This window comes from Macrotis lagotis, chromosome X (assembly GCF_037893015.1).
Source record: "Macrotis lagotis isolate mMagLag1 chromosome X, bilby.v1.9.chrom.fasta, whole genome shotgun sequence".
In the NCBI taxonomy this organism is placed as follows: Eukaryota; Metazoa; Chordata; class Mammalia; order Peramelemorphia; family Peramelidae; genus Macrotis; species Macrotis lagotis.
In genome coordinates this window covers 247,890,788-247,916,599 of record NC_133666.1, presented here as the reverse complement: position 1 = coordinate 247,916,599, position 25,812 = coordinate 247,890,788, and the positions used below count along the sequence as shown (strand labels likewise).

At 40.0% G+C, this 25,812-nt stretch overlaps 1 protein-coding gene across 1 annotated transcript; it reads left to right on the top strand.

Annotated features, from left to right (window-relative positions):
- The first annotated feature begins 1,795 nt into the window (after positions 1-1,795).
- Positions 1,796-10,572, top strand: OTP (orthopedia homeobox). The gene is made up of 3 exons (XM_074208621.1): positions 1,796-1,832; positions 3,138-3,547; positions 10,042-10,572. The coding sequence occupies exons 1-3, from the start codon at positions 1,796-1,798 to the stop codon at positions 10,570-10,572; spliced, it is 978 nt and encodes a 325-aa protein (XP_074064722.1).
- Positions 10,573-25,812: the final 15,240 nt, after the last annotated feature.

Genomic DNA, 25,812 nt, shown 5'->3' with positions numbered 1-25,812 from the left:
AAACAGACTTCATAGGACCACCCTTTTGTAGAAGCTTTATTTGCACTAAATGAATAATCTTAATTGCATCACTTTCGAATTAAAAATCAATGTTAATCAAGTTGGGAGTAGTAAATATCCGTTTTCATTGGGCCTGGTTAGAGGGCATTTTTCTTGTTTTGCAAATAAAAATACAAGTCAAATAACTTTAAAGGGGCATTATGTTCTGCTACAAATACAATTGAAACGGATTGTTTAGGAGCGGATCAGAAATGGTAGAGAATTTTGCACTTAATTTCCTCAGTTATCATTTACAATAAGACCCTCTTGGCTTGACAGCCAAGTCTAAACAGTAGTAAATTAGTACAAATTTATACTGATTTTACTCTAATAATCGTAATAAAAGCTTATAGATTTGGCACTAATTACATAAATGCCTAATGATCTTGAAAATTACTCTGGTTAGAAATATATTACTAATCTAAACTTTGTTGTTGGCTGGCTTTGAAAAATCAGAACATTAGAAATGGTTCGCTTCACTTGTGCAAAGCACTTTAAATTGTTCAAGTAGTTTAACATATTCAAGAGGAAAATAAAAAGCCTTTAACTTTATTTACGGCCTTAAATGGAGTTTGGAAACAAGCTGAACTTGGAAACTTTGACCAAAAAGACCCCCCCACACACCCCAGTCCTGGGGGAGGCAGGGGTAGGGGCGGTGTTAAAATTTCAGTCGGGGCCAGGGAAGAATTGGGGAGGCGGAAGGAGGGGGGGGAAGAGAGGGCTAGTGGGAAGGCTTATGTTAGCTCAGCGCTGACCCTTGGAGGCCCTACGAGCTGAGTCTGGGAGTTTGGAGGAGCAGAAAGCCTGAGAAGCAGCGTGCCAGCTCGGCCCACTGAGGAGGAGGGGGCTGGGCTGGACCTAGTGTTCTCTAAACTGGGGGAAAGTAGGCACATTCTCGCCACCTTTCTCTCGGAAGCTTGCAATCCTGACCTCAGGCACAACTTAGGGAACCAACAAGGAAAAGTTGTCACTCCAGAGTTTCTTCTCTCCGACCTCCCTACCTCTCCAAGTTCGCGTCCAAAAAGTGCGTTTGGACTCAGGTCCTTGGGGTCCAAAAGTCCCTCGCCCCTAACACCGTGGATATCCAGACTCTCCTCCAGTTTATTTGGTTGGATTTGTCAAGTCACTGAGGCCATTCATTCTCCTTTCCCTGCACCTCTTTCACGTATCCCCGAGTCTTTCCTCCCCACCCCCACCCACTTAAAAAGGAGGGGAGGGCATAAAGAAAAAGAAGCAGACATATTTTGGGGGATCTTGGAGGGAGGGTGATAGGGAAAAGATGGGATCAGGGAACACTTCGGGAAAGGGGGGAAAAAAGATAAAAACCAGGCCAGCATCACTGAGATGAAGCCGAAGTCGCTGCATTTGCAGCTGCTGAATTGCTGTTGTTCGGAACAATGTTGCTGCTGCTGCTGCCGCCGCCGCCGCCGCCGCCGCCGCCGCCGGCGCTCCGGGCTGCGGGCGGGCGGGCGGGCGGAGTGGGGGACTCTCCGGGCTCTGACATTTGCAGGCTGCCCTCCTGATTGGTCCCCTCGCAGAGCTGCTCACGGGTTCATTCAACTGTTAAGCACCTCCCCGTCTCTCTAAAGGACATTATAATGCAAGAAGCCCCCTTTTTAACCACAAACCGAATTTTCTTTCATTTAGGTGATCTATATATATCTATATCTTATAGCTTATATCTTATATCTATTTTAAATAACTTAAAGCCGCTAAAATTTGGGGGGGAACAGCTTTCGCCCTGGAGCGGTGCGCGATGCTATCTCACGCCGACCTCCTGGACGCCAGGCTAGGTGAGTGTGTTCCTCTCGCCCCGGCAACCAGGAGAAGCCAGGGCAGGAAATTGTCAATTTGTTCCTTATTTTACCTTAATGCGCCCTAAATGGGCTAATTTCTTTAAAAGTAATTGTGCTGCATTAAAGTTTAATTTGATTTAACATCGTCTTTAAAAAAAATCTATGGAATATGTAGATTCAAAAAAGGAGTTGGAGAATGTTGCTACTTTTGCATTTCGTTCTTTTTCTTTTTTGTTCTTTTTCTTTTGTTCTTTTAATTTTTTTTTCTTTTTGGAGAAGGGAAGATCTACACTACTGATAATTTGTTTGGGGCTTTCCCCTCCTTTTCTGTTTGTTTTAATTTGAGTCTCTCTCTCTCTCTCTCTCTCTCTCTCTCTCTCTCTCTCTCTCCCTCCCTCCCCCCCCCTTAAAAATAAGGTTAGGTTTGTCAAAAATCTGGCAGGAAGGAGAAGGCGATGAAATGGAGGAAGATTTGTTTAGTCTATGTTTAGTCTATGCCTTTGGAAAAGAGAAGACAAAATTTACTTTCACAGGCTTTTCCACTTTCTGGAAGGGGCTACGAGATCCTGATGGCTTAGGAGATTCATGCCACTCTTTTCTCTGAAAGAGAAAAGTTGAATTCTTTAAAGTTTGATTCACCTGTCATGGAAGCCGGTTCAACTTCAGTTTAGTTATACTTGTTGGAGGGTTTCTGGCTTTTACTATACTTTTCATTATTATTTAGACTTTGTTGATTGTGGCTCCAATTTCCAAACCCATTCGCATATCTGGGAGAAGATAGGATTAGTTGGGGTTGAGATTGAGTCTCGGGTCTCAATTTGTTCCTGGGATGGAAAGGTTTGGAGATTTTCGTCAGAAGGTGAGAAGCGTATTGGCCGTGGGGGAGAATTTGCTGCTCTTTGGATATGCAGGTGGGAAGAGCTATGGAGTTATGTTTGGTTTACTGTTGCACTGGGGATGCGGTTTATCAAAAGGTCCTGGGACATGTTTTACTGCAGAGGATTGGAGTGTATTTTATTACAGGAAAGATGGAGGTATGTGCTGTTTATCACCGGAGATGGATCTAGAGAGTGGGGAAGGGGACGTGAGGTATTAATCCAGCTTGGGTTTCCAGATCGAGGGCTAACAAGGCGAAGATGTTGAGAACTTTGATGGGCCGACTGGAGTTGCTGTTGGTAGCGGCCAGGCCTTGATGGGCGGGGAGAACAGGGGGTTTCGTTAACTGGGGTGAGAAAGGCAGAAGAGGGGTCCTGTCTCGTCCTCTCGGGGAAGGTAGTGATATGATTTTCTTTACCTCCTCAGGTATGAAAGATGCCGCCGAGCTTTTGGGACACCGGGAGGCGGTGAAGTGTCGGCTGGGTGTGGGGGGCTCCGACCCTGGGGGTCATCCGGGAGACCTGGCCCCCAACTCGGACACAGTAGAGGGAGCGACTCTTCTCCCCGGAGAGGATATCACCACGGTGGGCTCCAACACAGCCTCACTGGCGGTCAGCGCCAAGGACCCGGACAAACAGCCGGGGCCACAGGGCGGGCAGAACCCCAGTCAGGCTGGACAACAACAAGGGCAGCAGAAACAGAAGCGCCACCGTACTCGTTTCACCCCCGCGCAGCTCAACGAGCTGGAGAGAAGCTTCGCTAAGACTCACTACCCGGACATCTTCATGAGGGAGGAGCTGGCCCTGCGAATCGGCCTCACCGAGTCCCGAGTACAGGTATGTGGGGCCTCGGGGATTGCCCTGCCTTTTCCTGCCGGGGAAGTCAGAGGGGATAGAAGTTAGAGAAAAGGAGTCTCTAGTCCCTCTACTTCACTCCTGCCGGGCTAAATCGACTAGGATTCTAGATCGGATTCCTTTCTCATCTACGCTGTGTCAGGCTCAGAGTCACCACCTTAGCTTCCCACCAGGCACAACCTCCCTACCTCACAGCCTGCCCTCGACCCTTTATTGTGCGTCCAACACACACACACACTTGAAACTTTGACATCTGAAGACTGAAGTGCGGGTTTTTCTGAAGTCAGTTTCATTTTGCTCCTGTGGAGAAAAAAAAATCCAAATCTTTTAACTGAGGTTAAGTCAGTTGGCAAAGTCTTGCTGTAGCTCCAATAATATACATATAATCTCCCGTCCGTCCCTTCCCCATCCCCCACAGAAAATATCAAAGGTGCATTTCTCTTTTCCAGATTGATGTGACAATAAATATGTTAAATATACACATACAAAGGAAAAGAAAAACACTTGGTCCAGAGTTAACTCCTTGTCCTGAAATCATATCCCGGCTTGCACGGCGCGTATATCAGAGAACTACACAAATACATAAGAAAATAGATATCCCGACTTTGATTCTTCATCGATTTTTATCTTTGATAGGCTACAGGAATAATAGTGGCAACTGGAAAATGGATCTCCAGACCCGCCTTAAAGGGTTTAGTTTTATCTCCTCAACCTTTATTCTCTTTCAAACAACAGCACTTTGCAAGTGATCAGAGACTTGAAGGGTCTTGGCGGTAGGCTTTGTGTGGTTAAGAAATAACGTTCGCTTTTGGAAATACTGACCATGGAAATCACTAATGACCAGCAGGATCACGGGGAAGTATAAATAACTCAGGAGATTACGTTTATAAGATCCCTGAAATGTTTGAAACAAAATAAAAGCCTAATAATCTAGAAAAGCCTAAAAATCTAATGTAAAAGTGGTATTCACCTCTAAACCCCATCAAGAAATTCGTGGAATTTAAGTCCAAACTCAACTCCTGGGATCTCATCCGTGAGCTCTCCAGGGTGCTGAAAAGCGGCACCAGCTGAGCATCTTCCTCTGGGTAAATTAGGGTTGTAGTTATCAAATCTTCCAAGTATTTTCTAAACAATCTAAATGACTTGTTAAGCCAAAGCCAGCTTCTTTGAGAAATCTGATTATTTTTAAAAGAAGGTTTTGGTTTTTTCTCATGTGAATACTGTTCGGTAATAGAAGAGGGAGGATAACGGCAGTCATAACATCGATATACATTGTGTGTACATGTATGTATGTGTGTGTTCATATATACATATATTATATATAGATATATGTATGTATGTATGTATTTATACACACACTTATTACCGCACTTTAAACAATTGCCCATATTGGATGTTCTACTATACAGCATATGAATGTCTTCAGAGGCCGGAAATGGACAAAAATAATAAGATAGTATAAAGGACAAAACATAACGACCATTTTTAAACACTCCAATAAATCTAAGTAGTTTTCCTTTTAAACTCTCACAGGCTTGAATTTATCCTCATTGAAATTACACACTGAAAGTCCTTTAATTGCATTGTGCAGTAACATTACTAATTCAATTTAAGTTTTTACACTATACCTCTTCCTAAATCTAAGTTTGAGCACTTCCACTTCCAATTTTAATTTTCCATTAATATGAAGATAAGAATAACCAACTAAATTTCTATCTTGTTGTCTCTCAATGAGAAAGTATGGTGGCTATTTTCCCCTCAAGAGAAACAGTAATTATATATTATTTTTTATTTTTAAAAGTAAGATACTTTTGTTTAACCTAGCCACACCGGTAATTAGTTTAAATTAAAATAGAAATTAGAATCACAAATAAAATATAATTGGACAAGTGACTTTATGAAAAAAGAAAACGAGGTCTATTAAACTTTATTGGGTCTTCCAAAGGTTAATGACAGCTATTTCTGTATTAGGAAAGTTATAAGTGAAATAAAGAATAAAATATGTAATGAAAACAGTTATTTTCCAAAAGTACACAAAAGAAGTATGTAAGAAGAAGGAGACAAAGTACTTTAATTGTCTCGGCATAATCTTAAACCAAAGATAATAGCTTGAGACTGCTGATAAAAACAATTTAATAGAGTGGCAATTTCAATATTTTTTAAAAATAATGTTCTGTAGTTTAAAAAGTAATCAGATCAACATAACCTTCTTAATTAACATTTCAAAATGATTAACATTATGTAATGTAATGCAGAAATAATTTATGTGAAATGTATTTACTTCACAATTCACTGTACCATTGCTCCTTGACCAAATTCAAATTAAATAGTAATTGGTTTATGTTCTTATATGATGAGTACTTTATAGTTTTCTTTATAGTTAACAGATTGCTAGTGTTCGTTCAGTATGTGGGCCACCACACTGGTTAAAGAATGATCTAAACATTTAATTTATTGCCATTATGTATGTTTTAAAATGCTTCTGATTCCAGAGCAAATTGTCCCGAATACTATATTTCAACCTATATTTAATTTATATTACACTTCTACGCAATTATTAAATAGACTTCTACTCATATGGAGACCAATTCCATGTCTGATATCTCTCCCCTTTTCAAGCTAGTGTAATAAAACCATTCTTTTTATAGCATGCCATTATTAGAAACCAATTTCAGAATTATTTATAACCTGGAATGGCTTATTAAGCAGCAATGCGAGAATCATGCAAATTACGCGATCAAATGCAATATAATAAGCATAATCATTAGTCTCTAGCACGGATTAATTAACTTTCAATATTTTATTTACATAAAAACCAAATCAGTGAAATAACTTCAGCACAGTCAGGCTTGCCTTTCAATATTTTATACGAACCAAAATAATGTGCTGTAATTCCATTGACCGTGTCCCCCAGAATGGCCCCTGTCACCTGCCACATCTTAATAGGGGACAAGCTGAGAGTATTTTCTAGTTTTCTAATGGAATGAGAAATTGCATTTTCTTCCTCTCCCAGCACTATTAAAGTGTAATGAATTCGGCCCAGAGTTCACGGCTGGCTGATCGAAATGAACCTGAGATCTGAGCTTTAATACAGCTCTCCAGATTTCCTACCAAATCTTCACATTAATCATTTGCTGGATTCCAATGAGATCTTCATAAAGCTTTCGCTTCTGGGAGGAAAAAAAAAGTAACATTCTCCCCCCCCCCTTTATTTCTGAGCCATTTATAGCTGGGGAATTAAACGGGCTATATATTTTAAAATACATTTACAGTATGTCTATATTACTGTAACAGCAGATATCATGAAAATAGATTTTTAGATTCCAACCTCCATTAGACCCTCACTGTTGTATTAAGCATTTTCAGAGAATAGTTGCATTTCCAACAGAGTACAAAGTTGGCTAATGCTTACGGTTAATATATTTTCTGGACTTGTCATCTGTGCATTGTCAAAATCTCCCTCAGGTTTTCTCTGCGTTTTAATCTGTCATGCACTAGTTTTCAACTGGAAACATTCAAATTTTTAAAACATATGCGCCATAGCTTTGAACTGAGACGATCAAATCTGATGGAGATTCTTTCCAACCTCAGTAAGCCATGAAACCATAAAAGATCTTGCAGCCGCCATTTAACTGTTAACCCTAAAAACATAATTGAATACGATTTTTAGATTATTTATGTAATATTTAGTTCCTTAACAGCTGTTCGTTTTGCTAATGGCTGATCTTATTTGCTGATCTGCATAGATGGTAGTTAGTGACAAACCACTACAGATTTCGAATCAGAACCTGCAGCATAAATTCCCCTTCCCTCCCCCCAGCTTCTGGACTTTTAAAAATATTTCGGGATCCTCCAGTCGAGCTATGACAAATTTGTAGAGCGTGAGGAATTCATCTTACACTTATATATTCTCGGAAGAACTGTGCGGATTAGGGCCATATATTTGGGTAGGGTGAGTGTGTTTACTTGCACAGAGAGGAAGATGCAATCACCTTGAAACCAAACACCAGTTCATCCTTGTCTCATTCTCTCCCTCTTTCCCCTTCCCTCCGCCTTCCCCTTGTTGGGATTAGAATCCAATTCCCAGAGCCAAACGTTTTGCACCAGTTTGTTACAGTTTGGAAGTCGACCTTGGGGACCTCGGTGGGCAGGATACTGCCTAGTTGTCAGAAAATCGGGGGTGAATGAAACACAAAGGGTTTCCAGGCCTGTTGCAAGTCCCTGAGAAGCAACCCTCCAGTTCCTCCCCGGCTTCCCCTACAACCTGCTTCCTCTGAATAACAGGCCACAGATAGCTCAATTCTAGACCCGCCACATTGATTCCTTTCACTATCAAAGTTTCTGCAGCTTCATTAATCCGTCACGCCGCCAACCATCGGGGCTATAGCACGGAAGAAAAGGGCTCTCCAATGAGAAGGGATTAGGAGGGTAAGCAGTCGTCATAGTAAATAGGACAGATATGAGAGAAAAGTAGTAAGTGATGGTCTGGCTATCAGAAGAGCAGATTCTACCCAAAAGGCAGTTTTCTAAATAGATATCCCTTATCCGAATTTTAAGAGAGAGTGAGAAACTCCAGATTGCAAAACAATTCAGTACTGAAACTTCAGAGCATGTTTACAGGTAGAATAGGGGTGTTCTGGTCACCCTTTGTCCATGTTCCCAACTTCAGGTAGAGCAATAGCAGGAATGGGCTTTAACTAGATGAGAGTAGACCGCTATGAATTCAACTGTCAAATAAAGTCACTTAAATTCCATAGCAAATTCAACCAATCTCACAACTCTATGCCCTATATTATATATATATATATATATATATATATATATATATATATATATTGTTTACACATGGTTAAAAGTGTTCAGTTGACATCTATGCACAACCTAAAGTCTTCCGGCATCAGTTGACCTTTGAATTAAAGAAATGAAAATCTAGTCAGTAAAGCCCCAAATAAATATCCTAAAATACAAAGATGATAATTAGCATGATGATTATTCCTATAGAATCCTGGGATCATTTTAGTAACTTTGGCAGTTGCACATCACTATAACTGATAAAAGCTGAAATAACAGGAGCCACTAAAACAAAATAAAAGTACTCCACTTTTGTTTGGAGCATCATTTTCAAATGTTTTTCACTGAGAAAGAAAGAGGTTTGTCAAAGCAAAAAATCACATTATTGACAATTAGTGTAAGATTGGATCATGATCTTTTCTCATTTGCAACATTGTGGAGACAAATTTACTTTCATTCCCTGACAAAGGAGTGATTTTAGGGAACTAAAATTAGGCCTTAGTTTTTGGAACTCCTACCTAGCTCAAGAAAAGAGTAGGGACCTGAAGACAAATCAGTTCAGAGGCTCTGAAAATAGATTACAGGACTCTAGAGGACACTTAGAAGAGGTGTGGTGGAAGTGGTTGCAGACACAGATGTAGACTAGGTGGGAAAACTTGGGGTAGTGGCATCAAACATTATTGGGGCATCTTGGGGACACTGGAGGTCACAGTGGTTACACAAACATTAATGTGAATCAATTCACTTACTTTCCTACACGAAACCTTGCATTAACCTATCCATCTGTTCACTCCACAATTAGACTATAAGGGTTTTTTTCTTTTGTTTTTGAATCTGACCATTGTCACTAATCATTTTTCTTTCAAATTTTAAATTTCTTTCCCTGGAAATGTTATACTATGTATAGCCATGACCTTACTTTGTTAGAAAATGTTTAACTATAACCCTCTATTGTGTTAGAATGTGTTTAAAGTATTGGAATTGTATTGCAAAATATATACATGGCTTTCCATATGGTGTGCAATTTATGCAATATCAAATAGATACATGTTTGTACAGTATACTTTCTTTTTCTATGTAGACCTAAAATACAAGGAGGGGGTCCTCCGTTCAAGCATGTGTTTTCTAGGGCATGATAGATGTATTTTGTGGATAGGTTAGCACTGAATAAATAAGGCCAATACACTCATGACCACAAGGCCTCAGAGTACAGGGGTTTCTATTTGTTGGACTCAGGGAATATCAAAAGAATTAGAACCAACGGAAACACCCCTGCATGGACAATGTGGGGTTGTGTTTGGTAGAGAACCTATGCAATGTGTTAAGCATAGTGTTAATGGTGCACAAAAAAGGGAGAGGGAGTGAAGGTGAGAGGGAAAGGGAGATTCAGAAATTACGTTCTGTGTGGCTTTGGGCATTTTTAGTTGAAAGCCCTTTAGCCTTTCTTGTAACCTCAGCACTTAACAAGGTGCCTGGCAAGCACAGACTCTCAATAATGTGTATGGACCCTTGCGCCCATGCCCGCCACTCACTCACCTAGGGCGAAATCCCTGCCTTGGGCCACGGGCGCCCGCGTGCCCGCGTCCTCCCGCCCGCAGGCCCCCAGTCTAACTTTGGCCTCTGTCTCCCTCCCCTCTCCCGCGTGCCCGTGTCTCCCCTCCCCCCTCCGCCCCGCCCCGCTGCAGGTGTGGTTCCAGAACCGCCGCGCCAAGTGGAAGAAGCGCAAGAAGACGACGAACGTGTTCCGAGCCCCCGGGACGCTGCTGCCCACGCCGGGCCTGCCGCAGTTCCCCTCGGCCGCCGCCGCCGCCGCCGCCGCCATGGGGGACAGCCTGTGCTCCTTCCACGCCAACGACACGCGCTGGGCGGCGGCCGCGATGCCCGGCGTGTCGCAGCTGCCGCTGCCGCCCGCGCTGGGCCGGCAGCAGGCCATGGCGCAGTCTCTGTCCCAGTGCAGCCTGGCGGCCGGGCCCCCGCCCAACTCCATGGGCCTGTCCAACAGCCTGGCGGGGTCCAACGGGGCCGGGCTGCAGTCTCACCTCTACCAGCCCGCCTTCCCCGGGATGGTGCCAGCCTCCTTACCCGGCCCGAGCAACGTCACGGGCTCGCCCCAGCTCTGCAGCTCCCCGGACAGCAGCGACGTGTGGCGGGGCACCAGCATCGCCTCCCTTCGCCGCAAAGCACTAGAGCACACAGTGTCCATGAGTTTCACCTAAAGCCCCTCTCCCGCAGCCCGGCCCAAAGCCCCGACCCCGCTCTCCGTCCCTGCCCCGATGGCCCAGCAGCACCTCGCCCATCTTCCTTCCATTCCTCCGGCCTCCCCCTCCCCACACTCCTGCTCTTCTCTCCTAGCTCTCCCCAGCCCCTCTCCCGCTTCTGCTCCCCCAGACCCCCGACTCTTTCTCTCCCAGCCTCCTTCCTTGGCCTGGCCCTTGCTTTCCAGCTCCCTCTGCTCACGAGGCCTCCTCGTCCTCCTCATCTCTTTCTCCACGACTTCTTAACTCCCTGACTTCTAACCCCCTCATCCCTCCCCCCCCCCCCCAGTTTCTTTATCTTCGCCGTCTTGCCTCCTACACTTGATCCTCCAAATCTAATCCCTCTGGCTTTCTCCACTTCAGAATGTTCACCTTCTCTAGGGCAACTACTTTTTCCCATTAGCTCCACCAAACTTTTTTTTTTGTGCCACATTTCCCCGTTTTTCGGTCACTCCTCTTGAAGAATGATCACCGTCCAAATTTCCCATTCTCACTATCGTGCCTCACCTTCCTTGTCTCCTATTTCTGTTTCTCTACCTACACCCCCTACTCCTCATCACTCTCCCAAAGTTCCCTCTTCATTGCCCACCTCTCCACATTCGCCTTCATTTTCCCCTTCTTCCCGTCTCATTTACTTTCCCCTACCCTTCTCCTAGCATCCCACGAAATGCATTATTCCCGCCATTTTACTTACCAGGGAGTCGACTCAGGATCTGAAATCAGACACCAATGGACTGGTTTGTGGGCAGATACACATACACACACACACACACACACACAAACACACAAACACACACAAAACACCTAAGACACACAAAGACATGCTCAAGGGACAACACAATATTAGGGACTTTTGTCTTAAAGAAGGACAAGTGTCTGCTACTGTCTGCCTCATCAAAGGACCTAATTGATCTAATTTAATTTATTTTTTCTGTCTTCTAGTTCTTTCTTCTTCTGCTCCTCCTCTTGTTTACCCCTTTCCACCCAACTACTTACCCAGGCATTTCTCTGGTTTGCTTTAGAATATTGTTTTCTTCTCTTCTTTTTCTTTTCTTTCGTTACTTTTCCTTTCTAAGCACAATAATGTGGGAGTATAAATAGGAACTTTCTTAACTAAAAATTAGCATCTGACTGGGAGGCTGGAGCAGACTAAGAAGGTTACATGATGCATACAGGAGAGGTGATCTCACCCATTTTGATAGGTATTTATAAGGAAGAATTAAAAAAAAAGTCCAAGTGATATTTCCTTTTGTAAAAGCAAAAGCCACATCCCTTTTCTGGGTCTTTCAGGTTTGGCTTTCTGTTGGTTTTTGTTTGACTTTTCTATCTTTGTTCTTTGCTGGTCTGTCTGTCCCTCTTGGTTGTTTTGTTTGCTGTTGCTGTTGTCCCCACTGCACCTAGGCTAAGGCCACTGGCCCCTGCTGAGGGAGCAGGTCCATGACCAGGCTGGGTGCCTGCACATGGACGTCTCCAACCCTGCAACTTTGTACAGAGAAACACAATCAGCTTTTTCTGCATGTGCTGGTCAAATCCAACCCCAGAGAACAGAAACTATTTCTAAGAATGAACAAACATGTGAAATAGGATGTTTTGTGTAGATAAAGCATTCTTGTTACATACTGGTCAATTTGTGATATGTTTTAACTTATTGTCTGTGCTAATTTATTGAATTTGGTTTTCTTAATAAATGTTTGAGCTAATATAAAGCATATTATTTGACTTTTCCGGACTTTATATCAAGTTAAATGTAAATGGATAAAATAAAATCATTTTCAGTATGTGATATGGAGAATTATGGGCTTTGGTTTTGTGTATGTATACATGCTTTTTGGTGGCAAAGGAGGGGCTTTTGGTGTGATTTGCATTCAGCTTCAGGGGTCAAAAAATCATCAACTTTGGTTGGCTTGATCTTCACATTTAGGACATTTTATTTAGGACAATGGCTGTATTCATTATGGATACATTTTGTTTCCTAATTCCTAGCCTTGAGTATAAATCAAAGGAGATTTGCATGGGATCAAAGAGATAGATTAGTTAGGAGGGGTCTGGGGATAATAGATTGTACCAGAGACAGGACTAGGAGGGTTTGAAAGAGCAAGATGGCCAATCTAGGGACTTGTGTTTATTCCAGGCAAAGAAGTCAGCCTGTTGAATTGGGCCCAATCGTCAGGGGTGTGTGTGTGTGTGTGTGTGTGTGTGTGTGTGTGTGTGTGTGTGTGTGTGTAGAGACAAAGAAACAGAAACATGAAATAGTCAACAGTCATAATGACCAACCCAGAGAGAGAAAAAAAAAACAAAAAATGTTGGGGGGGGGATGTCAGGAAGGTAGTAAAAGAAAGCATTAATGAATGAATGAAGACAAAAGAAAGGCGTTTTGGGGGTTTATGGTCTTCAAGAGTGGTAGAAGGCAAGAGATTAGCATCTTTGTTTTTAGCTGACTGTTTCATTAAGGGGCAGAAGGGCGGTTCCTAAACTATCTAATTCTTCAGGGTTTTGACCACACCCTAGTTAGTCCTTGAGAGCCCAGCTCAGAAGCGCAGGTTTCCCTTTGCCCTTCCCAAGGCCCCATGTTCTGCTTTCTGCCACTGGTAACCTGTTAAGTATAAATTCTCTGTGTAAAGGATGTCACTGAAACAGCCTTCTCCGTTGGTGCCTGGGAGGGGTATGGGACTCCTGGCTGAGAGATCTGCCCCTCTTTAATAAAACCACCAACCTAGGCAATATTTCACCACAGGGTGCTTTCTAACTGCCTAGAGCTTTGTGTAATCCAGTTTTGTACATGGTCTCTTGCCCAGGGACTGGTGACAATTCTGACCATTCAGTAGTAAATAAACACTGTTGGTTATAGCCTCAGATGATGGCAAGCTGTAGTGGGAGGGAGAGAGTTGAGTTGGTTTAAAAATGCAACTTCCCAGCAGGCTGTGTCCGTGAGGCCAGGCTAGCCAGAGAGGTCTATGTCACCTAAGAGAACTACACCTTAAAACTAAATCAAATTTTTGCCTTGAAATGTGTAAGGATTCATGAGAGGTTCTCTTTCCCACAGAAAAATTCTTTATTTGGCCATTTGAACTGGTAAATCCTAAAAAATGTTGCTGTTTCTGAATGATCCCGCCTCTATCCCCCATTTATATAATGAACTATCTGTGAACACAAAGGACCTCTTCATTGTTACTTAGTTAAGAATCCAACTAGTGAAATCTATCCATTAATACAATATTACACCATATTACATGTGAAGATGAGGGGTGGCATGAAAGAATGTCTTTGGAAGTTAAATTGATAGATGTATCTCACAATATTTCAATTCTCCCCTTCCTGAAACATTCTTGATTTTACTTTTTAAAAAGTTATTATTATTATTATTATTTTAAGAACAAGGAGCTACTCATTTTGGCTTTCATTAGGAAAAAGAGACATTGTTTTGTTTTGTTTTTGCATGATGGTAACCATACCAATTTGGCTTTTCATTCCGTAAGATTTAATTTTTCAGTAAATGAAGGTTTTTTTCTTATTTTTACATTTCAACTTGCTACCTAATATCTCCCACCTATGACAGCACTTGGCAGTTGTTGTTTGTAGTTGGAAATGATGTCCAATGTGATTTCAAACCACATTTTAAAAGATCAGTACAAATCACAGATTTGTACAGGGAGCATAGAAGATTGTTTATAAGAATGCTAATTTTACAGCTTCTTTATGCTGCTGTAAAGCATAACTTTATGATGTCAGAGTACAATAAAGAATAGTTAAATGGGATCTTTGAAAACATTGAATTTCTCCAAGGCAGGGAAAGTGACATCTCTGATTGGGGAAAAGGTTCCAACTTATGACACTGATGAGAAGCTGCAAATCAACAAAAGTGATAGATGTTTCAAAAGGGCTTTATATTTTGAAAAATAGTAATTATTTTTATCAATGTTTTAATGAAATTTCACAGAGCTTTTAACTTGACCCAACTTTGGTATAATATATGTTTCCATGGAGATAGATTTTCATGTTATAGAACTTGACATTTCTAAAGATGTGTGTTTATACGTGTATATCTCTCTGTATATATATGTACATGTTCATATGTATACACACATGTTCACACACATACACACACATTTACTGGTGAAACCTGCTATCCTAAACTCTCCAAGATGACTGAATTGTTCTTGCTTAACAAAGATCAAAAGTTGAAGAATGAAAATCTCAATCATGTATTACAGGTTAAATGGGAATGGTTTAAACATGAAAGATCTCTGCCTTTGAAGACAAAAAAAGACATCAGACGATAAAATGATGCTTCATCCTGTTTCTGTTTCTTAATAACAAACAATTCTAACTCAGTACCACTAAAGTTATAAAAATAAAGTGTTGATACTATGTAAGGGAATATAGAAAGGAAGAATAAGTGAAATGAAGCAGGTAAATAGAAATTAAAGGTGTCCTATCCTTAGTGAATTATGCTTTTTTGTGTGCTGAGCAATTTGTTTGGACACTGAATGGTGTTACTAAGGCACTAATGAGGTATAACTATAAAATGACTTCTATTTGAATATGAATGTTGATGCCAGGATCTCTGTATCCTTACACACAGATTCAATAAATATTATACATGTCATACAAGCAGACTTTAGCAATGATATTGAACTTGTTGCGTTCAAGAGGAGGCAGAAAAGAGAGGATGTGATGTAACAATGTAGCCCAGTATGGATGGAATTTACTGATTAAAAAAACCTGCGAGCTAAGCAATTAAGCACCGGAAGGTAGAGACTTCAAAGACAGAAGATCCTCTGACTATGCTACAATTTATTCTATGCCCTCAATGATTGCTTCCCCTGAAAATGAAAAGGTGTTTTAATTTGTATTGTGGACTTTAAATTTTCATTTTTAGGGTAAAAAAAAATTTAGCCCATGAAGATGTGTCTTGTAGTAATGGAGGTAGTTAACCTGTCAGTTGAAAGTATGTAACCTTCCTTTTCTCCTTTTCATGACACAAAGGTAATCTCATCTGAGGGCATTTATGTGAAGAAATAACAGCATGGCATGGTGAAACTACTGGCTCATTAATCCTGGCATCTACTTCCTACAGGGTTCCTTGATTAGTTAAATTCATTCATTGGATATTTCAGAGTTTTTGATTTGTCACCATTGGCTAGGTTCACTGAGTTCAGGCTAAATTGAGCCAGAAGCAATGTTTATTAGTAATTTTGTAGTACAGACTACCCTAATAATTCAGCACAAATATCTCATCTGAAAAATATCCATTCACCCTAGCATCTAATGTAGGTTGCAGCTGTGTTCATAAGGAATTGAAAGAACACAAGTGATTGGGCATGTATTTTCTAAATTATTAATATGATGGCTAATAGCTGTAAACCCATCTTCATATCCAAAGCAGAAATTAAGATCCATTTTAAGCAAGAAAGCACTGGCAAAGGGGTGCACCTCCTGCCTGACTGTCTGCTAAATATCACCAGCCCAGTTGATTCAGTAGAGGAATTATGGCCTGTTTAGCATGCTGCCATTAAAAAAGGAAACTAGACAAGGCTCTTGTCTTTTCCTTATAAGTGCTGGGATAGATTTGCAGCACATGCTGAAGGATGCTTTGAAGGAATTATAGATATGAGCTTTGCTCAAAGGCTTTCCCTATGTCTTATAGAAGTTATCACTAGCCAATGGAGAAGGCATCATTAGATTTGCAGTTTTCACTGGTATCAACCAATACTTACGAGTCTTACCTGTAAAGCTGCTTTGAAATTTCAGTGCATTCATGGCAGCTATTGATGACTCACATCAGCCTTTGCTAGATCAAAGTTGAGCTAGTTCTCAATTACCAAGAAAATACATATTTAACCCTGTGTAATATACATACACACGCGCGCGCGCACACACACACACACACACACACACACACACACACAGCTAGATGGATACAGTTCTGGGTCCCAAGTGAGGAAGAATCATCTTCCTGAATTCAAATTTGGTCTAAGAAACTAGCTGTATGACCCCAGGCAAGTCATTGTTTATCTCAGTTTAATCTTCTTGGACACAACTCAAAAACAAAAATAATACAAAATTACAGAGAGTTTAAACATGCACAATCTTTATTGAAACCTAAATAGCTTTAGTTACTAGTCCTTAGAGAATTCAGTTAAGATCACCTCAGAATGATTGAATAGGACCTCCCAAGGTCACTTGCTTTACTTGTTTTACCCTAATGCCTTCCAATTATGACAGGTGGACATCAATTCTATTCTCAAAAAGATTTCTAGGAAAGATGGTCAAAAAACTGTTAAGTTGGATTTTTTAAAATCTCTGATCTAAATCTCTCCCAGAGTAGTTTAAGCAGGATGACACTTTCTGTAACAAATATGTGCCAATATAATATCCCAATAAAAATTTTCCCAATTTCCATGATGCCAAACAAAATTTCTTTATTATCCAATTGAGGGGGGATGTTTCCTGAAAATTCAAGCATTGAGGAAGACAAACAATAGAGTTTCTTACTTTTTTATACTTTCCCCAGTTCTGTACAGTTGTTTTGTCTTCATTTCAAAGAGAGTCAAAGACATCACAGAGTGATTTCTTGACTCTTAAGTGAATTGGATTTAAGTGAGGCAGAAGTGCACAGTAGTCTCTCACTCTCTCTTCCAGAGTCTTTGAAGTCCAGGTAAAAAAAGACAAAAACCAGGATGATAGCTTTGTATGGTATCTTGCTTGGCAATAACCTCTTTTTTGGTTTTTGGTTACAAGGAATTTTTGTGTGTCTTTGACAGTCCAGATGGATTCCACGGAGTCAACCAAAGTTTCTTACAAGGTGTAGGTTCTTGTGTGACTTCTGTTTCCCATCATGAAGCTCTTAGCTCACTGTTTGGCATAACCTTCACTGCATCACTATGTTCTGCATCCTTATAAACACCCCTTTTCCAGTGCTTTCTTGCTTAAAATGGATCTTAATTTCTGTTTTGGATATGAAGAATAATTAAAATTTTTTAAGAAAAATTTTATTTATTTTGAGTTTTACAAATTTTCTTCCATAGAATAATTGAATTTTAAAGTTGAAAGGGATATTAGATATTTTGCTCGTATTTTAAACTCAGCATATTCAAAAATTAAACATATCTTTTCTCTAAAAACTCTTTCTCCTAACTTTCCCATTTCTCTTTTTTATATATTTTATATCTCCTCAATTACATTTTTTTAGGTTTTTGCAAGGCAAAGGGGTTCAGTGATTTGCCCAAGGCCACACAGCTAGGTAATTATTAAATGCCTGAGGCTGGATTTGAGCTCAGGTACTCCTGACTCCGGGGGCTGGTGCTCTGTTCACTATGCAAACTAGCCATCCCCTCAATTACATTTTTTTTAAGGTTTTTGCAAGGCAAATGGGGTTAAGTGGCTTGCCCAAGGCCACACAGCTAGGTAATTATTAAGTGTCTGAGACTGGATTTGAACCCAGGTACTCCTGACTCCAGGGCCTGTGCTTTATCCACTACACCACCTAGCCGCCCCTCAGTTACATTTTAAAACAAATTTTTAAACGTTAAAAAAAATTTTGAGTACCAAATTCTAACAATTCCTTCTTCCCCTCCCCTTTTCCTTAGATAGTAAACAATCCAAAATTGTCAGTCATTCAAAATCAAGGAACTTTTCATCTTCCCATACATGCTCCCCATGCATTCATCAAGTTAATTCTACCTCTTTGCTGTCACTTCAGTTCCCCCAAGCCCTCTTGATTTCCATAACTCTACACTATTCTAGTCCCATATTACTTCTCATAATCAATCATTCAATAAACATTTATCGAGTGCCTACTATGTGATAAGTTGTTGGCCATAGTTGCTTTTTGGGGTCCCACATCTCCAATCTCCACCCTTTCTAACCTGATCTACACATTTCTGCTGTAGAAATAATCCTGACACATGGTGAGAAGGATTTTGAAAAAAGAGTAGAAATTGAATCAATGAAGAAAGAGGAAAGGTCATTTTGGATAGAGGCTCAGTTCCAACAAACTATGTAAAGGAGAAACAGTAGAGCTAGTTTAGGGAAGATTGGGTAGTTTGAAGGATGTATGTTCAAAGGAAGGGAGCATAAGAAATTACTCAAAAGATAAATTGAGGTCAGGTCATAGAGAATCTGTAATGTCATACTAATGAGTTTGGGATTTTACTTTGTAGGTTAACAGATCCTGAAAAGGGCAAATTATGTGAGAATCATGCTATGGTAAGAGAAGGGTGAGGCATCTTTCAACCTTCATAGAAAGTGAGATTTCTGTATGTGGTCGGTCAGCATTTCTTCCCTACACTGAGATTCCATGAATTTTGTTTTAAAAAAAAAGTCAATGCAGTCATTGCTTGCACTTATGAAACTAGTTCCTGATTATCTTGCTGATTATTACATTGTGTGCATTTGAAGTTACCTTAGATCCTTAGGCATCTACTTTTTCTGCATAATCATACAGATCAAAGTGCTGCTTTACTGACCACTGTGAGCAGGTACACAAAGGAAACTGATAAGTCTCTTCTCCCTCTGGATGTCTCATGTCTATGGTCAAGTTGACAGCTGTAGCACAGTTCATACTGTATGTAGTAGCCTGTGATGATACTTTGACTTAGGGCTAAACAAAAGTTATGCTGCCATCTCAAACAACTCCTGCCATTAGTGCATGCAGTAGGTCCAAAAGTATACTACTCTCCTTGTCCTTTTATCTCCTATCTTGCATTATTCTTATTCTTATCTTTCTTATCATCCTTTACATCTTGTTTCACAAGGCTGAATACTCTGTTTTGTCTTTGTACCACTCCCCCACTCCCCCATTTCCCACTTCCTGCAAAGTTCCTACCATAGGTACTTTGCACAGTAGGAACTCAATAAAAACACTTGTGTGAACTTTATTTAAAACAACACCAACACAACCACCACCACCAACTGAGTTCAACCCATCAACCTATATAGAGCCCACTAGCATGAGACCATTCAGATTCTTCTGAAACTCTTTCTGCCACTGTCTTAAGAGATCACTTTAACTGTTGGAAAGGTCTGTCTTATATCTTCCATTAATTTGTCCTCATATTCCTGGAGTGATACAGGATGAGTGTACTTATTTTTCTATAGGATTACCTATCAAATATTTGGAGACATCTAATGTATTCCTCCTAAGACTTGTCTTTTCCTTGTGAATAATTTCCAGTCCTTCAAACCATTCTTCATATATGATTTCTGGATGAATCAATCAGCAAATATTTATGGGCTTCCCATTGAGGAAAGGCTATGAGGGATAACTGAGAAACACAAGGCCCTCACAGTTTCTGGCCCTAAAGTGCTTACAGTATAATGAGATTAAGACTAGCAACCATGAAACAGAAAACAATGCAAAACTATATTTTACAGGAGGTCTAAATGGTGCAACTCAGATAATGAATATGAAAATTCAGAGAAATGAAAGGTAGATGGGGATTGAAATAATTAGAGAGAACTTAGGTCTGGCCTAATTGGGCCTTAGACCCCCCCCCCATCTTATTTCCTTTACTTTTTTCTTATTTTTTTTCTACCCCCTAAATTGTGCTTTATGTTCTCATCCGGGTTGTCTCTAAAACAGGACCAAGTTCCCATCTTTAACATTAACATTATATTGTTTTTATTCTTCAAATGGAGGAAATTGTCCCAATGAGAAGATGGCACTCCTTAAGATCAGATACCTTAGACAGTTGATTATAGAGGTCAGGAATCCTGGTTCTCATCTACTTCTATTATTATACTACCAGTATTTCTGTCTCATACTAAAGGGAATTGGTTAGTTATTATTTCTGAGATGCTGAGTTTAAAGGGTCTTATGTGACTGTTACGTGAAAAAATGAAGAGAAAAGAAGATGAGCAAGGCAACATTTTTATTCCCAGACAAGAGAGTATGGGAAGATCTAGTGGTGAGTAAACTATTCATTCAGAGTAAACTAGTCACCTGTGAGAGTCTAATTATCCATTCCAAGGAACTAGGGTACCATTTAGTATCCTGAATATGATAATTTTCTCAATGGTGCCCTGGTGTCCTGGAAGAGTTAATTCACTGCTCTTAGAAACTCTGGTGACTTGATAGTTTCCCACAGTAGAGAAAGGAGCACATACTTTGCTGGGAAGCCAGGGCCAGCTCAGATTTCCCTATTGGAAGCCTGAAGAGCTTCATTTTCCTGTTACCCATAGTAGTGCCTCTGAAAACTGGTTGTAATCCAGGAGACATCTCAGATTTGAAGAGATGTGATGGGAATTCCCTCCTCAGGCAAAAAGACTCCAAGCTGGAGATTAGAGATCATATAACTCCTGCAGAAGTTTGACAACCTCAGTACAATTTAGTGGACTCCCATTTCAAATAGAGGGGATGTTTCAGAAGTTTAGATATATAGGGAAACAAGCAGCCTACTTTTTTCTTTTTTAATATAAAATCATGCATGCAATTATATGTTATACATAACATCAACAAATATTTCAATATTCAAAAAACAAAAAAGATTGTGTAACTTATAAAATTCTATTATATACCATTTAAAGTGATTATTAAATTTAACCCCATCCCTATTTCTACTCAGTTACACTTAGAGACAATTAAAAAGGGGCTCTATTGAGAAAAATGTTGATCTCTGACTTTATCTTCTATATCAGTTCTCTCAGGTGAGTACCAACTCTGACCTTTGTGTGGAGTGGGCAAATCTACACCAGAGAAACACCCAAATAGTCAGCATTCAGGGTTGTGCAATGGGGCAACCCTGTGGAACATGGCACACGTACCTTTCTGTAGCAAATATTCTTGCCATTGTTATTGCTAACTTCTTCTCTTTGGGTTAAATCCCCTCTGTAGGTTGGGACCTTGGATGTGCTGCCTACCCACAACAAAAAAGATCAGGACAGAGGACTTTCAGAGAGTATTATTCCATGGTAATAGGGAAGAAAGGGATATGTACAAGAAAAAGCTTTTCCAGGGTCAAATGTAGCAGTATCAAAACAATCAAGTCTGAGGTGGCACAGTGGATAGAGCACTGGTCCTGAAGTCAGAAGTACCTGAGTTCATATCTGGCCTCAGACACTTAATGATTACCTAGCTGCATGGCTTTGGGCAAGTCAATTAACCCCATTGCCTTGCAAAAACCTAAAAAAAAACCCCAACCAATCAAGTCTATGGGGGCAAGCAAGTGAGCCAATAACATATACATTGTCCCTGAATTTGACAGAAAAAGAAGAGAGTCTTAATACATAATTCAAGATATCCCAGAAAACCAAAAATTCCTACTAGTAAAGTTGACGAGGCAAATACCATTTTAGAATATTACAGAGAGGTAGCATCAGAAAGAGTGAGGATAGCTATTTGAAGATGGGGAATAGGGAACAGAAGCTAATGAGAATCCCTTTGGTCAGTCATGGGAGAGAAGACAGGAGTAAGAGTGTTTGACAGAAAAGCTTGGGTGGTGGTGGGGTTTAGTGGGAATGAGGCACTGGTTAGAAGACAAGGAAATTCCAGTAGTTCGGAATATTATGCCTAGGCTTGGTGGGCATTGATGGTGATGATTAGAATGGTAAATGATATAATGAAAAAACTGTCAAGATTAACACTGACTATAAATTCTATAGGATTTACAAAGTGAGTGGAGCAGTGAAAAGAGTGCTGGACCAGGAATCAGCTGAATCAGTGACAGTGCATTGGCTCTGGAGTCAAGAAGACCTGAGTTAGACCCTAATGTAGACATATGGATTAGCTGTATGAGCAACTTATTTCATTTGTGTTTGTTGCTATTCTGATCTATAAAGTGGGGAATAATAATAATTCCTACTTTTCAGGTCTGTTGTGAGAATAAAATGGGATAATATTTGTAAAGTGCTTTGCAAACCTAAAAATGTTACAAAAACGTTCATTATTATTATTATTCCCCTGCTGTGACTGTGGTCAAATCATGTAACTTTTCATACCCTTAATATCTTCAGCTATATGTTTGTATGTATATAAATAAATGCATAAAATACATATATTATATGTACATAAACATATACAATCTATATATGATATATTTATTAATAATCTCATATTTACTTATACATTACCTATATATTACATTTTACTGTGTATTAGACATTGTCTTAAATGCTAGGGATAATATAAAAGGCAAAAATTTCAATCCTTACCCTTAGAGAACTCCCTATCTAATGGAGGAGACAACATATAAGTAATTGTGCACATATAAGTTAATTGATGTGAATTGGAGTTGATGTCATAGGACTAAAAGTGGGGGGGGGCCTTCTGGAGAACTGAAATTTGGAGAAGCTGAGTGTTAAAGGAAGACAGGATCGAGAAGGATGTAGGCATTCCAGGAATGGGGGATCTAATAACATAGGGTGCAACAATTAGCAGGTCATTTTGGTTATAATATAAGTGCATGAAAGGAAGTAATATGGAAAACTTTGGAACTATGGGTTGGTCTAATTGTGGAGGCTTTAAGTGCTCAATTTTGTATAGTATCCAGAAACAATAGGGACAATAATGATGACTTGGGGGAAGTAGAGTGACATGGTCAGACCTGTGTTTTAGGAATATTATTTCACAGTTATGACAAGGATGGATTGGGGAAAGGAGAAACTGAAAGGGGGGACTAATTAGGAGACTAGGGAAATAGTCTGTGAGAGGTGATTTAGGTCTGAACTAGGGCAATGGCCATGGGAGAGAAAGCAGGTGACAGATATTATTGATGTGGTGAAGGTAAGACTGCAAGATCTGGCAACTAACTGAATATTGGAAGTGATGGTGAGGGAGATGAAGAAGACAAGAACAATTCTGAACTTGCAAGTTAGTGCTTGAAGAAAGAAATAATGTCATCTGAAGGGTAGAGTCAATTGGAAAGGGATGTTAAAGATAATTTAACATCATTTACAGATGAGAAAAGGTAATATTAGAAAGGTAAAATGATTTACCCAAAGTCACATACCTAATTAGTGATAGAAATAAAACTAGAGCCATTGGTGTGCCAAGCTGGATTATACTGTCTCAAGAAACCCGATTGCAGAATTTTCACTGTGAGCATTTATGCCTCAAAAACTAGCAAATGCTATAAATTAGGGTTTGATTTATTGTTTTGTTGATTTCCAGGCATAAGAAAATGATGGAGAAAAAGTCAATAATAAAGTGAATATACTTATGGTGAATGAATATAATATGGTGAATGAATATAATAAATGGTGAATTATACTTATGTGGTGAATAGGCTTTTTTCCCCTCAGAGAGTTGGTTGTTAAATATTTACCAGCATGCCGCTAACTAGAACTTTACTCGGCTTCCACTTCCGTGTTCTTTCTACTACAGTGGCCTCCATTCATTTGTTGCTGCAAAAATATTTAGTACTTTTCAGAGGTTAGGGTGCAGCTTGCATTTTTTCATCATTTGAATGTCCCCATGGCTCTATTGAAATACTCCCAAATGTCACTAATGATCTCTTCATTTCTGAATCCTTTGAGTTCAACCTCCATAGTATTCATGCTGCTGACCACCTTTTTAGGCCCAAGGTTGCTGCTTCCTCCTGCTTCTCCTCCAAAGATTCTAACTGTTAAATACTAGTCTCCACTCTTCCATCTTTCTCCCATCTTCTATAGCTAAATGAATCCCCAAACTCTACCCTGACTTTTCTTTTTACACTACACTTTCTCCCTTGATGATCTCATACATTTCCATGGATTCAGCTATCACTTCTTTTTTAAAACTTTTTTTTTAGACTTTTGCAAAGCAATGGTGTGTGACTTGCCCAAGGTAACACAGCTAGGAAATTAGTAAGTGTCTGAGGCTGGATTTGAACTCAGGACCTCCTGGCTCCAGGGCCAGTGCTCTATTCACTGCACCACCTAGCTGCCTCCATCAGCAATCATTTCTTCATAAATAACTCCCAGGTCTATACCTCTACTCTCAGTTTCTCTTCTGAGCACCAGTGCAACATTGCTAATGGTTTGATGTACTTCTATTACACACTATGGAGAGCACTGTTAGAGCAGTTTGTAAAGCACAATTCTATTTATTCATGTGAGGCTATTCATCATGGACAATGTCAATCAATGAGTCAATTAATACTTAAATGCCTACTGTTCACCTAGAATCAGTCAATAGGCATCTACTAAGTATCTACTATGTGCCTACTATGAAAAGAAGTAAAAAATTGTCCTTGCCTTCCAGGGACTCACAATCTGTTGGAGGAGACCACACACAATCAAATATGTATAAATCAGATGTATAATTAAAAAGAATAAATAGGAAATAAATACAGTGAAGGCACCCAAATTAAGAGGGATTGGGCAATACTTCCTATAAAAAGCAAGATTTTATTTGGAACTTGAAAGAAGTCAGGGATGCCAGGAGGTGGAGATGAGGTAAGAGAGCATTCCAGGCATGAGGAAAATCAGAGAAAATGCCCAAATCTAAGAAATGAAATATCTTGTTCTTGAAATAACAAGGGGGTCAGTGTCAAAGGATCAAGGAGGACATAGTGGGGAGTAAGGTGTAAGAAAATGGGAAAGTAAGAAGGTGCAAGCTTATTTCAAATAGAAAATTTTGTATTTGATCCTTGGATCAGTATGGAGTCACTGGAATGTAATTAAAGGAGATCTAAACATTAGAAAAAATCACTCAGTGGAGGATGGATTGGAGTAGGAAAATACTTGAGGCAAGCAGACCCCACCAGGAGACATTACAATAATCCAAATGTAAAATGATGAGGCTTTGTATAGAGTTGTATCCATATCAGAAGAGAGAAGGAGGTGTGTTCAAGAGATGTTGACAGACCTTGGAAAAGGATAAATGATCTACTTTTACCAAAGTAATTCACAGAACAACCAGAGAATTCACTGGAATTCCCTCAATTCAAGCTTCATCCTCCTGTTTTCAAAGCCCAATTGTAGATCCTCAGTTGCTGGAATTACAGGAATGGCATGGCCAGTCAGGAAATCAGAGCAGAGCAACTACAGAGAGAGAGAGAGAGGGGGGGGGGGGAGGAGAGAGAGAGAGAGAGAGAGAGAGAGAGAGAGAGAGAGAGAGAGAGAGAGAGAGAGAGAGAGAGCTCTCCTCTCCAGAGTCAATCCTTGGGAGTTGTATGGACTATGTGCAGAGTAATCTTTCTCCTGGAGCCCTTTATAGTCATGACTTTCTTTATTTCTTTCTTTTATTTTTCTTTTTGGTCATCATATTTCCTTCTTGTATTT

Coding starts and splice junctions, on each gene's coding strand:
- OTP (XM_074208621.1), top strand. CDS start 1,796: ATGCTATCTCACGCCGACCTCCTGGACGCCAGGCTAG. Junction 1,833..3,137: donor CCTCCTGGACGCCAGGCTAG/GTGAGTGTGTTC, acceptor TTACCTCCTCAG/GTATGAAAGATGCCGCCGAG. Junction 3,548..10,041: donor TCACCGAGTCCCGAGTACAG/GTATGTGGGGCC, acceptor GCCCCGCTGCAG/GTGTGGTTCCAGAACCGCCG.